General features: G+C 47.3%; 1 protein-coding gene across 4 annotated transcripts in view; it reads right to left on the bottom strand.

The window, feature by feature from the left end:
• The window catches only part of HNF1B (HNF1 homeobox B), a 49,841-nt gene that overhangs the window by 16,547 nt on the left and 18,749 nt on the right, over positions 1-14,545 (bottom strand). For all 4 annotated transcript variants that reach the window (XM_036911033.2, XM_057501242.1, XM_036911032.2 and 1 more), the window contains exon 5: positions 3,095-3,255. In XM_036911033.2, the coding sequence (XP_036766928.1) occupies positions 3,095-3,255 (161 nt within the window). The remainder of the gene's footprint in view (positions 1-3,094; positions 3,256-14,545) is intronic.

The raw sequence follows: 14,545 nt of genomic DNA, 5'->3' as shown, positions 1-14,545 counted from the left end.
TTCTGACCACATCAAACAAGAGAGAACCAGCCTGTTCGCTGGACTTGTTTTTCAAAATGTCAGAGTCATTAAAAAAAAAAAAAAATCAGTAACCTGCCTTTGGACTTCCCTTGGGTAATACAGTCCTTGGAGAAATCAACGGAGTGACAGTAATCTCTGCCATTCCAAAGTCTGATTTTAACGGTGAAAGAGAAATGTGGATGCCAATGATAAGACCAACTTAAATGGGTGGGCCTTAGAGTTAGTCAAGGGCTTTCGCTGCTTGGCTGCACTACATGATGACTGTACGCATAGGGAAGGCATTCTTATGATTGCGCCCGTGTTACAGATTAAGAAACTAATCCAGAAGAGTTGAGAGGCTAGACTAGTGAGTGAGGAAGCCAGGCTTCAAACCCAGTTTGGCTGGAGTTTAAATCCCATCCACTTACTATTTTGGGGTGACTTGGGTCGGTTCCTTCCTACTCTACAATGCCACCATTATTTTCTATTTGCCTCCAGGACTGACAGAAGCCAGGGAGCTGCCGAGGCTATCAGTCACGATCCTTGCGTGATAATTGGGAGAGTGTGAGTTCACGATCGCTGTTTGGAATACTTTCACTACATTAAGTGCTTTCCTGCCTGCAACCTGTGAGGTTAGTCTTATTATCGCAATTTGCAGACAAGGAAACGGAAGTTTAGAGAAATTAAGAAATGTGCCCAAGACTTGGCTATCTGCCTCCAAGCCCTGAGCTTCTCACAGTTAGGCCATACTGCTTTGGTACTGTGAAAGCATCCAGTATGTGCTTTTTTAAAAAAGCAAGTTTCAGCACACACAAACTGCAGCCCTGAACCTGGCCAGCTTTCTGTCAATGAATGCAGTTTGCACATGGGGTGGGGGACAGAGAACGCACAAGAAAGCTCAATGGGATCAGCATTTTTTCCAAAACTAATCCCTGGGGGAGGATTTCAAATGCATGTTCTATAGAGTTAGCACACAGGAAGTGACCATTCCTTGTCCAAGGTTCACTCAAAGAACAGCAGAGCTACGAGCAATTTTGATACCAACCCCACGATGCAGGCATTATTAGCCCTCATTTTACAGACGAGGAAATGGAATTTCAGCAACGTCCTTCCTACTGCTGACAACTAACAGAGCCCAAGACTTGGATACTGGTTCCTGTGCCTGCGTTATTTTTAACCACACTCTGCTCTTGCTGTGGGGGACCAAGACTGGTGATGGGCTTGTTATATATTAACAGAAAGCACTCCTGAATTTGGGTAACCAGTGATAGTGACATAACATATGAGCCAGGGTGTTGGAGACTAGTGAAAAGCTGGTCCCTGCAAACAAACTTCCAGGTGTTTGCTAACGTTGAGGAGTGCTGTCTTAGTCAATCATCAATCCAATAATATCTGCCCATTAGGGCACTGCCAGGCAAAACAGGAAGAAAAAAGCATGTCTGCAGGCTGCCTGACAGCAGCCCTGGCCTGGGGGAGGCAGTGTGCCTCAGGAGGAAGAGGGGTGGGGGGAAACCCCAAAGACCTTCAAGCAATAGGAGCAGAGACTTGGGAGTTTTCATCCACTGAGAAGTCATGATCTCTACCACAAGGCCCCCTTCCCCAGGGAAGCCTGGGCAATCCTTCCCCTGAACTTGTTTGGGTCTCAAAGTGACTCTTGAGAACTCATGAACACTTGTCTGTGCTTCTCATAAGGTAGCCGACACAAACTGTTCTTCATGAAGAAGCGCTTAAGGGATGGGGGAAAGGCAAGGGGGTTGCCCAATGCCTCCCCCAGGACTGCACTGTCCTTTTAGTCTGCAGAGAGGACCACCAGGGAGAGCGCTCAGCCCCTGGAATGAGAGCTGGCCAGGCCCGCACTCCCCCTGGAGACTACACTTTATTTTTCCTCCAGGGAGCTGGGGACTCAATCACCTGTGACTCACCATTCCTGTGTTGCCTACACAGCACACACGTCAAGGCCTAAATTGGCATCTGCTCCTGGTCCCCTTCCCCCCACTTCGGTCCCCACCTGCCTCTGGGTCAGACACCTTAAGGGAATGTGTGCGGCTCCACCTTGAGCGTGGAAGCCAGGAACCTGTGGCTCCTCCACTGCCTGAAACCCAAAGAATAAAGTTTTCCATTTCCTACCCTGACCAGTGTCGTAATGCTTGCTCTCCCTGCACCTGTGTTGCTAGAGGATTAGAACCTTGAAAATTCAAGTTCAAATAGTCTATTCCTCACCAGGTATGCTAAATGGACATCTGGGTGTGAGCTGTGGTTCTCAATGTAGAAAACTTCATGTAAGGAGAGTAACACTGACAGTAACATAACAACACTGCCATGCATTGAATATTCACGATGTGATCCGTGTGCTGTGTATTTCCAGTGCTATCCCATGTGTTCCCTCAATCCTATTGTTACTACCCCATTTTACAGATGAGAAAAAGACCTAGAGCAGTTCAGCAACCTGGCCCAGGCTACACAGCTGTGAAGCGCTGGAGCTGGGATGTGACCCAGCTCACAGTGACTTCAAAGTCGGCGCTTCTCCCTCACCCTGTGAGCATCGCCCCACCCCACCTGCCATTCTGTGCTGTCATCTTCTCTGGCATGCCATCCAAAGTCCTTCGAACTCCTAGCTCAAAAAGCCTTTCCTCACCTCCTGCCATCCACCAAATCCTGCCTTAATTCTTCTGGCCAGCACTGGGGGTGGTGGAGAGAAAGAGGGGACCTGTTTCAAAGTGAGGTGCTCTCTGGGTTAAAAATCTGGCTTTGGAGGCCTCAGGGGGGATGAATGAACATTTTATCAACACAAATGACATTGGCAGCCCCAAAACAAACAGTGTCCCACCCAGCTTGCTCCTTTATGAGGCATTCAATCAATAGAATGAGAGCAGAGCTCTGTCAGATTTATTGGCTGGGTTCAAAACGAACACCTCTTCCACCCTCCGAGGGCTGGGTCACCAGTTCTACCTTTCCACTCCAACTCTGGACGGCCCCCATTTTCCCCTGTGGGGCTACAATGGTTCATTGTTTGAGGCAGGCCTTGTGAGAAGTTGTGTTTGTTTTGCCTCTTATCTTATCAGCTCCAGAGCTACAATGGCCCAGGTGTACTCACCATTTTACCATCAGGTGAGAGGAGATTGTGGCCTGGGTCCAGGCTGGTTGGAGAGACTTGCTGTAAAACCGACTGGCTGGTCACCATGGCACTGCTGCCATGGTGACTGATTGTTGAGGAGGAAGTGACCTCATTGTTTCCCTGCTGGCTGTAGCGCACTCCTGCAAAACAGGGCAGACCCAACGTAAAAGCAAATGTTAGCGCCACAGGCCCCTGGGATGCTGACTCAGCTCCCCTTGTTTTTACGGGAGGAGGATGAGAAAACAAAGTTGCCTTCTCCACCCCTGTCTACCCACAAGAAATGAGAAATATTGCTCCCTTTCTCTAGGGTAAAGTTGGCGTGGCCTCTACTTGAATTCTGGAATGTAAGCTTCACAAGGGCAGGACATTTTTCTCTGGTTTTGTTTGCTGCTGTATCCCCAGTGCCTTGGCACTTGAAAGCCTCTCCACAAATATCTGTCAGATGAATGAATGAACAAGCGAGTAGATTCTGCTCAGTGTTGTTTCAGCATAATTCTGTCAGGATTTAGGGATTGAGAGTGACCTTCTTTTCCTGGCTAGAGTATTTCTTTTGTTCTTCAAAATGCCTTCTAGAAATGTTTCCCAAGCATCTCTTGGCTGTGTAAAACTGCAAGGCATGAGTAGAACCACTTTACAAAGAGGACCCTTGTAAGGGCCATAGCAAAATGCACCAGTTTATGTGCACCACTGTTTTGGCTTAGTCCAAGAAGCCGGTGGGGACACAGGCAGAGTAGGCAGGACGGGCTGCAGCTGGGAGTCTGGCTCTGCAACTCACATTCCTTTGAAGGGTCCCACCTGGCCGACTCCCAGGGCATGGGGGAGGCACATCTGCTGGGAGGTAGGGTGGGGGGCACTCCTCGGTGGGAGGTGGTGCTCAGTAAATCACTGCAATTTGGTCTGCAAAGGGGGGCAAACCAAGCATGTTTGAAACCTCACTGCTCTGTCTCTCCCTCTTGCTCAGGAGCAAAACAGAGGTCTGTGCTCATGAAAGGGAAAGTGCTGGGCAGAGACCCAGCAACTGAAGGATGCTGAAGGGATCCAAGTCCTGTTCTGCCCAGTTCCTGAAGATGAACCATCACTGTATAAAGTATACTGATTCTGTTGGTCTGTTGCCCCCCTGCCCTGCCTCCTGCTCTCATTGGAGCCCCACCATCCCAAGGAGGCTACAAAACACCCCCAGCCCCCTCCCCAGGGGCCCCACAAGCTGCCATAACCAGCAGCTTCCAAATCACTAAGATGAAACTTGCCAAGAGGAGACCTAAGCCAGTTATCCTTGGATTGTCCGAAGGACGTTACCAAGGCTGATACGACCTAGTGCTTAAGAGGGCTGGGAGCAGACAAACAAAGGCTAGGGCAGGCTTCTGACCTTCAAGAGCACCTTGTTTGACTGTAAGTGGCTTGATGTGTGCCCTGTGGGCTACTTCTATTGGTTGTTTTTCTCATCCTTGGATTCAAGGGGCTGCTAGTGGGGGTGGTGTTGGCAGTGGGACAGCACTGGACTTCAGTAGTTATTGGTCTGGGGCACTACATTTTGGGAGGAACAGGAACTATGAAGTGAAAAAGAAGAAAGGCTTCTATGTCTTCAAACCAACACCCCCTGCCCAGCCCTGTTCATCTCCCTGTGCACCTATCTGTAGCCCCCTATGCCTCCTACTTACCACCCTCTACTCCATCCCATTGGAATATATTAGGTCCTTTTTCTCCACTCACATTTGCCACTGGGTTCCCAGCAGGATGCTTCCAACAGCTCACAGTGTTGTTATATAGAAGAAGAAAGATCTGAACCTTGCGAGCTCAGAAGGCAAAGCTACGTCCAATGGAAAAGAGGGAGGAAGATTTTAAATCAATAAAAAGAAGAATTTTCTAACAAGGCAAGACGGTGAGAAGACTGTGGGCCCTGGAGTTGGACAAACTCATGCTCACATCCTGACTTTGCTTTTAACAGCTTGGTGATCTTGGGAAAATGACTTCTCTCTCTGCCTCAGTTTTCTCTTGTAAAATGGAGAAACTGTTGTCTTCACAGGGGCTATTTTTTGATTAGAGGCAATATCTATAAAGCTCCTAGCATAATGCTAAATAAACAGCAACTCTGCATGGGGAGGGGGCTGGTGTGGGGATGGACCCCAAGATATTTTCCTGAAGACTCTAGAATTCTAGACAACTTAGTGCAGATTCCAAGTACTGGATGGAACTACCTTCCCATGGAGAATAGTTCCCAAAGAATCCTGCTCTGATGGACCCACCGATGCTTTGCACTGGAAGCAACTTGGGAGAGTGGTCTGGTCCCTGCCCTCTTGTTCTGTCCTTTTAGAGGAACTGGACTTCACCCTGTTTTTCTCCTGCCCTTTCTGACTCCCTGACCAGCTATTTACCTCCCCAAGATGCCCTGCTCCTGAGAGAGTGGTGATAACGCTGGGAGTCGGGTATGTTTTCACCTCCCAGCCTGTCCCCATCATCGATTCAGTCTCAAGTCAAACAGACTCCGGTTTTGGCTTATTTAATTTGGCTGCAGGAAGAGGGCCAGCCCTCTGATGATCAAATATGGGTCGTGGGGAGGCTTCTCCCCTACCACAGGCTACATAATTATTTATTTAAAAATAATTAACCAAGGATATCTGTAGGAAACAAAAGACTTCTTTACGAGGGAGCCTGGCAGGAGAGAGTCAAGAGCTATTTGTTAGAATCCAGGCAGTGTAGCCCAAGGCTGCTGTGGTTTTCAAACATTGTTTTCTCCCCTAGCAGAACTTCAATATATGAGCCAAATAAGGGTGCAGCTGCTCTGTTTAAAGACAGATGGACCTAGACCTCTGCACCTTCCTTTAGAGACCACTGGCTGAGGGACACCACCTGGCTGGAGTTAGGGGATCCCCGTTGGATCTCAGCTCTGCCCTCAACACACTGGGTGAGCTGCAGCCTCCTCACCTCTAAGCCAGAGGACTGCCTGCGGCAGGGTGGGGCCGTTATCCTGGGTAGCCTGGCGGGAAGGTGGTGCTCATCAGCTCCAGGTACACCTGTAACCTTTCCCACTGATGCTCCTCTCTCCAGGAGTTGGGCAATCACTCTGGAGCCTCAGCTATCCTCCTTAAATGGGGGTGTGGAGGGAGGGGGTGTATCACAAGATATCACAAGGTATCTCCTGGCGACATACCAGAAATAGGTGTTCTTATTAGAGGAAGGATAGGCCAGGTCCTTATGTATTTCACAAACTCAGAAGAGTGCTTGAATGGAGAACAGAAGTGGAGTAGGCTCCACAGCCTGGCGACCCAGTTTTAAATTCTGACTCTGCCATGTGTTAGCTGTGTGACTCTGGGGAGCTTAACCTTCTGAGCTTCTGTTTCTTTATTGTTAAAAATCTCCACCCCTTAGGTCATTGGGAAGAAGACCAAATGAGTTAATGGATGTGAAAGTACTCAAACCATGTTTGGTACATAAGTTGCTCAAGACACATCAATTCCTCCTACATTTGGACTATCTTTCTCTAAAAGACATTTTTAGGAAGGCTGATGTTCATAAAACTTTACTGAGCACCTATCACATGCCAGTTCCTGTGCTAGGGAGCCTGTATTAAGGTGTGGAATGGCATCTTCCCTTCTTCCTTTACCATTGCAAGCTTTAAAAAAAAATGAATCTAAGACAAGGGCTCTGATTTAATGTTGACTGGCCAAAGATGCCAGGTTAATAGCCACAGAAGTTCCACAGGAGAAATGATAATGCCAAAAGGTGTCTATGCACCTTCCTCTCGCTTCCGGCTCAAGTCACTAAGTGGCCGTGTCACCATCACTAACCCTATGAACCAGAGGCATTCTAGTTGGAACTGAGAAACATCCCTGAGGCCCTGGTGAGGAGGTGATCGACTTTCACCTGTTCCCAGGCTTCAGTCTCATGGGTGCTGGGCCATTTCTGAATCTCCAAGAGCATGTGAGAGGGAGACAAATGATTTGGTTTCTATCCAGTATGGCTAGAAGTGTCATACATGCAAGAAGCCCCATTCCAGAAAGTCAGCATTTCCATGAGCTGCCTTCTGTACCAGCACCCAGCACATCAGCCTGCTGCAACTCGGGATCTCTTTCTAAAACAAAGTCATACCATACGTCCTGTTTGGAAACCTGCGGTGGCTCTTCACTACCTTCTGGAAAAGTCCCAATACCTATGACTGGCAGAACTGGACCTCTGTGACTCCATCTGGCCTTACTGGCCACACCCCTCACCACATCCTATGCAGCCACGTCAGGGCACCGACCATTATGCGCATAGGCCCACCATATCCTACATCTGTGCCTTTGCTTATGCTGTTCCCTCTGCCTGGACAGCTCCTCCCTTCTTCTCCACGTCACACCTGTAAGGGGGCTAAGTGTCACCCTCCTCCATGAAGTTCTCCGTGATTCATTGTGACAGTTATCTGCTCTGCCCTTTTGTATTTTACAGGCAGTGGAGACTCTTTCAGCTGGAGTCGGTCACCTTGTACTATATGCTGATGCTATGTTTACTTCTCTTTCCTTCTGAAAGGAAAAGGTGGCTTTTACTGTCCTTGCATCCTCAGACCCTAGCAGAAGGCCTGGAACTGCGATATTTGCTGAATGAAGGAATGAGCCTCAGCTGCTTTGGGTATGCATGCCACAGAACAAGGGAGCATCCACTCTGGCAGGAGAAAATACAGTCAGTTCTGCCATAATGTTGGTCTTGAAAGTGCAGATCCCTTCCACTTCTATTGATTTATTAGGGAATAATTTGAATGAACATGAGTTTCACACTTAAGGAATTTGGAAATCTGCACCCAGCCACGTGGAGCCACACAGGAAAACACTAAATGCACTTGTGCACACACACGTGCGCACGTGTGCATACACACACACACACACACACACACACCTTCAAACATCTACCTGCTACCATCTACCATCAGTTCACTGCATTTGCTATTAAGCCACATCCATCCATGTCTGGAATTAAACTTTCTTCCGATTTCAGACAACCCTTCATCCACCACTTCATAATAACTCAAAAGCTATAACTCTCCAGCCCCCACTTCACAGGGAAACTTCAGGACTTTTCAAGGTAAAGTGCCATATTTATTGTTGCATGGCATTTATGTATTTCCTAACCATTTACTGGGTGTAAAGCTCTGCTGATGTTTTTATTAGATTCTAATCTTTTAAAAAAGTGTCACTGAAGAAGTTTTCGAGTAGTGTATCCTTAATCCCATTTTTTCTTGTCCCATAAGCCCTGTGGTTTTTATTGCATGACTTTGCAAAGCATGGTGGTTTTTATGATGTGAATGTCGGAATCTATAGAAGTGGCTGTGCACCTGTGTTCAAGGACAAACACAACTGCCTTACAGGAGGACCCCAGAGGGGAAACTGCTCAGGGTGAAATTAACCACATAGACTTTCCAGAAACCTGTGCTTCAGGGGTTTAGCACTATAGCCCAGAGAGTCCTGGGTATCTAATCCAACTCTCTACGAATGTCTAAAAACAGTTGAGACCCAATTCCACAATTCCAGAAATCAACAGCACACCAGTGTATAGACACTTTAAACTAGTCCTTTCTGTCTCTCTGTCTTGGTGTCTTGGGCTGGTCAACTTTTGAGCCTTGGCATTTTTATCTATAAAATGGGCTTATAGACCTCCCTTTCTTAGAAGCCAAAATGATGAATGAATAAAATAAGATTAGCAATGAACTGGGTTTTCCTGAGAGAGAAAATGCAGGGCAAATAGAGGAGCAATGTCAGCAGGGAAACATGGCCAGCATTGCTTTTAGTAAGAAGAGAAGAGGGAGGTGGGCCCTCCTGGGCAATGTGAGGCTCAGCTTGCTCATGAAGTCTTTGGCACTGAAGCCTGAGGGTCCCTTTCACTGGGGTCTGCCAGCAGCACCCAAAAAAGGGTGAAGGGATGCCTTTCACCCTTGACAACTTCCTATCCCTGATAATGCAGGAATGCTCCTCTGGCTGGTGGACCTCTGCCAGCACAAGTGAGCGTCCCAGCCACCAACAGAGTAAACATTACTCAACTAGCCAGGGCTCTGTCACACACATTCTTCCCCTGTGTTTCTAACCTCATGCAGAGCACAGCCCAACCCTGTTAGGTCTGGAAACTGGGAATTTAAACTCAGACAGAAGGGAGTGTGCAAAGAAGAAAGTGCTCCCGAAAGGAAACAACCATGTCCATCAATTTTGAGCAGACAGAGCCTTCTTTCTTACGAAGCCAAAATGTAGGACTGGAGAGGGGCCGGGAGGGATCCGGCCAGTCTTGATGGGCCTAGTACTGCATCCTTAGAAATCTGCCCACCCCCGCCTTCCCAAACAGGAGTCACTTGCTTGAGGAAAGAGGCTGAGACACAAATGATTCAGCCAGGTGAACTTCTGAGACACTCATTTGGGATCAAAGAACGTGAACAATTCCCCCGCTTGAAACTCGGAACTCCATAAATTACAGCTTTCCAATGAGCACTGCTGCCTCAGTTTCCTCATTGGTAACACAGGACTATCGCCAGTTCTTACTAACATTTCCTCCTCTCAGAGGATAAAGATTAATGTTTGCCAAAGAGTTTAGGAGATTCAAAATCTGAAAGTTTGGGAGGAAAAAGCTGATGTGAGATGAAAGCAATTTAAACACTGGGCAAATTTCAATTCCAGATTTCTTTCGACCTGCGGTGGCTTAGTTAGAAGCCCAATTCATAAGAGGAGAAACACAGACAGGCCTGTGGGGATGGTAAACATTCTTGAACTCAAGGAGTAAAAGTTGAGTGATACTTAAGGGAAGCCCACAAACTGGTTTTCTTATGAAAATCAAAGCAAATGTAACCAAGAAAAGAAAAAAAAAAGTCTTCCATCAAAAGCATCTTGGCTGAGAACAGAAACTAATGTGCATAGTGCTCCTGAGAAAACTGCACATGTGGGGAGGTGCAGTGCAAGCTCCACCTGGGCCACCATGCTGGGTCCTTACCAGAGAGACAGTTTCTGCAGGCAAATATCACACGGTTTGCAATGAGCACTTCTGCCTGCAGGTGAAGGAAACCGGGCTGCACTGGAGAACTGGAGAAGTCCTTACACACCTGAGTGTTTTACGCAGCCTGCCTCTCAGTGTGTCACAGATGCCCATTTGACAGAGTGGAAAGCTGAGGTTTGAGGAAGACAAGGTCGTTTTCATGACCTCTTATTAAGGGTCTCCCAGCAAGTCATGGTGTTCTGAAGCTGACCTTTCTCCCTCTTCCCCCTAAGGCCCCCGATTGACTCCAGGTATGTTGAGCCTCCCATTATGACCCACAAATAGTTTGAAATTATTTTGTTTACTTGTTTCTTGGCTACATCTCTCACTGGAATGTAAGCCCAATAAAGGCAGGACCTTGTCTCTCTTCTCCATTGTCTCTAGCACCTTGCACAGTCTAGCCTGTGTTAGGTATGCAAAAGAATTTGTTGAATGAGTAACTGATGAATGAATGACCTACACTTCAAATTGGCTGGAGGGCTGCACACTCCCTTCAGAATGTCAAGTTGAGTGGTGGAGAAGTGACAGTGGTATACACTTATCCTCTAAGTGTACTAAGATACACTTATCACCTGTTTTTTCTGAAGTTAGCAGGATGCATACATGTTAAAGAAGGAAGAAGGGGAACTGAGAGAGGAGAAAAAGTGCTTAAAACAACCAAAATAGAAATAGTGTTGACACATTTGGGCCATTTCATGTTTCAAAGCCAGAGGCAGGTGTGCTGGGGAGTGAGCACGGTGCAGCAGGACTTCCTTTCATGCCTGAGATCTTGGACAGGGCTTTAACTAGTGCAAAAAGGGTCAGTGGGGTGCCTGTGGGGAACCTACCCATTCCTTACTTCCTGAGGCCCAAGAATAACTCCCACTACCTAGGATGCTTTCAGGGGGATGGGAATGGGTGCGTCCACTAGCACAGGCTGACCGTTTCCAAAGGTTTGGGGCTATGGATGGGAACCCCAAGTTTACTCTCACCATATTAGAACCCAACTGTGGACTCTTTGGGTTATTCGAAGAAAGGATCAATTAACAGGGATTCACTATGGTAACATGAGTAACTTTACCTTTTTCTCCAACGGAAGCTAGGGTAATACTAAGAAGGGTTAATGGTGGACATCATTAGGCCTAGGGGCTGCGGGGACAGACAGAGCCCCACTGCAGTCTGGCTCCTGGGGTCTCTTTTCTGAGAGGCTGCCATTGCAGGCAGGGCTAATGTGGCTGCAACAAAGGGCCCAGGCTTGGCTGACGAGGACAGTGATGATGCTTCTAGTGGGTCTGGACAGCAGGGGAAGGCCATAAAACCATCATTAGACTGAGCCACTGGGTGTCCACACAAAAGTAAGGTCCTATAAACAGACATCTGTATTGTGACTGAAGGGCTAATAAAATTGCCTTAGAAAAGAGAGGGTTTCCACTGTGACCTATTCATAAGCAGGGCCCTACTGGGGAATGATACCCAGGGAGAAGATCGTTTGAGGCCTGGCAAGTGTCAGAGTGGCTTCATTATGGGTGTTTGCCTAGCCAGAGCCCAGCCCCTTCAGCGCCGTTGCTGAGGCCAGCTCCATCAGGACCATTACCATCATCATCATCACCATCATCCTGACAGATGGCCACTGGCCACTGGCTCGTGGATGCTGGTCCCCAGGAGCACTGGCATTGGGCACTGAGACTTTGGAGGTGGCCGATTACTGGCCTCCCCTGAATGGGAGCATCAGTGCTCAGGGAACACCTGCAGAGAACTGGTGGCTGCCCGGGGCAGGGATGTCTCCTTTCTGTTTCTCCAGATGACTCTGATTCACAGAATCCAGTCCCTTTTCCAGACCTCAGTTCACACACAGAAACTCAGGAAGAGGTCTCTCTAGCTCTTTTCTTGTCCAAAGGATGCTGATTAAGAGATTATAAAAGGAAATAATCTAGTGGAACATTAAACTAACTAGTAGAACTAAAGTTCATAGACTAGACTAAACTAGGAAACTGAACTAGTAGAAACTAAACTAGTAGAATATTAGGGAGAAAAAGGAATAATATGTTCTTTGAAAACTTCCTGGTAGCATTTAATATTGAGGGTGTGTGTGTGTGTGTGAACTGTAGTCTCTGGTTAAGCAGTACTAATGGAGGTAGAGCTGGACAACATTGTTTCTGGAAGAGGGAAAACATGTTTTAAATAAATTATACATACATTATGTAAAATGAAACTAATTCCACACTCAATTTAACTCTAAAACTGATTACAAAACAGGGGCTTTATGCATCAAGCTTTTGGACAGGAAGCCCTCTATAATAGACACATTCATTCCACAAATCCATGGAATGCCTGCCATGTGCCAGGCACAGGGCTAATGACTGGAGATGCAGTGGTGAAGAAAGCCAGGTCAGGCTCAGATGCTGGGACAGCACCCAATTCTACTACTCAGAACACATACATGGTGAACTTGATTTTTAAAGATGTTGGGGAATACCTTCTTCACGGTGAGAATAAGACTTCTGGTGAACTTGGTTCGTTTCATTTCCTTTGATAGGTAGGGATGCAAACCCTATACTTAATCTGGCATTAAGAGTCTCAAAAAGAAGGAAGAGAAGGCTCATTTCTGTTTCTATTTGCAAAACATCTGTTGTAAAACCTCTTAACCACCTATTTTGTGCATACCTTGCAAACTGGGAGACGTTGTTCAGACATTTTCCACCCTTGCTGAACAAGAACTCATTGGATTTCTTTGCCAACCCAGCCCAACAGGTGCTGACCAGAAAGAGTGTTGGGCAGGGCCAGAAGGCACAGGCATGCAGGCTGCCACTCAAAGACCCTGAAAGTGTTAACCTCCAGCAGTTAGAGGTGTCTCATTTATACCCATTATAAATCTGTTTATTGTGACTGGCCCCACCCAATCTGCTGGCGCTGTAAAGCCCTAATGGTCCCTAATAAAGGTGGAAGACTTCTAACAGCACATAGTTCCTGAAATGGGGAAGGAGTGAGGGAGGGAGACAGATGACGAGCTTCACAATAAAATATCACACAAGCAGACCTCCCTCTGCTCCCTCAAGCCACAGAGTCCTGGGCCCCAGGAATTGATGCTACACGGAATCTCCAAATAACCTGTCAGAGCCGAAAGTTGCACCACCTTCATTTGCCAGAATCCTGGAGAAGGTAATCCTCGAGGTAATCACTGCTCATTAGTGGCTCAGGCCTCGGAATCCTAGTCCAGGGCCCCTCACTCCAGCTGCCTCACCTTTCCTAGTTCAGCAAGAGGCTGTCAGGATGAGCATCAACCCCTTCAGAACCCACCTGCTCCATCTAGCCTAGGGATGTCCCGAGCAGTACATCCAAATCTCTTAGGGAGTTTGTCAAAACTTTTCATGCGCGACCCCCAACACAAATTCTGATTTTAAAAGTTGTGAGTTGGGGAGCCATGGGCACTTTTTAATGAGTCCCCCAGACACCTTTTATGTGGCCTGGGAAAGGAATTTGTGGACCACAGATCTTGCCAATGCTTGTGTTTCATTTTTTTTGATGTCCCAAATGACATGCAGGGTTCATGAAAAGGGAAACTTCCAGACTGAAACTGCAAACCACACTCTTGTCAAGAACCCAGGGAGATTCAATGCCCTGAGGGCTCCTGAACCAACCCAGTAACACCTTCCTTGTCCAGCACTGGGTGCCTTTCATCATATTTAAGGTGCATAATGGGTCCTAAGAAGATAGGTTTGATGGGTCCTAGTTTATAGCTGAAGAAACTGAGGCCCAAAGAGACTAAGTAACTTGTTTGAGGCCACCCTACCAGATAATGACAGAACCATAATCCAAGCCCAAGCCTGTTTGGGTGCTACACCTTGTTACCCAGACACATCCATCTGAGTGTGGTCCTAACAAGAGACTGCCTATAACTAGCTTGCTCTGGGAGATATAGACTTCCCTTGGGAAGGTCATTAAATGCTAAAGATCGGCTGCATGGTGTTCCTCCAGCGTGGGAAGGACATGTCAAGTATGTGTCCTGAGAAACTTGGCTTTTGACTTCCTGAAAGCATTACAGAGACTGAGCCTCACTGGTTGAACTGCTCAGAGGCTGAATTCCCACTGGTGTACTTTTTTGGGGGCTGCTGAAACCAGAGCAGAGGGCAATGAGAAGGTATCTTAAGCAGACACATGCTCACAGGTTGAGGGAAGTGGCTTCTAGAAAATTAGCCTTCTGCAGTTTCTGCAACTTCCCATCCTCACTATAGGACTGTGTCTACCCTCTCCTTACCGCTCTTTCACCTGAACTTTGGGGGAGCTTCCCCCCTAAGAACAAAGGCCACTAGGCTTCTCAGATTTGGCTTCTACCTGGAAAGTACCACATCCCCTCTAATTGGCAGGTTCCCAGGACTAATTACTATCAAGCAGGGTACTCATGCCTCCTTTAATTAAAGAAGGAAAATGCCCCATTAGGTATAGGAAATTCAGGGTCATTTTATGAAC

The sequence above is a fragment of the Manis pentadactyla genome, chromosome 4 (genome assembly GCF_030020395.1).
Source record: "Manis pentadactyla isolate mManPen7 chromosome 4, mManPen7.hap1, whole genome shotgun sequence".
NCBI lineage: Eukaryota > Metazoa > Chordata > Mammalia > Pholidota > Manidae > Manis > Manis pentadactyla.
Note: the sequence above shows the minus strand (reverse complement) of the source record. Positions and strands in the feature narration are given on the sequence as shown.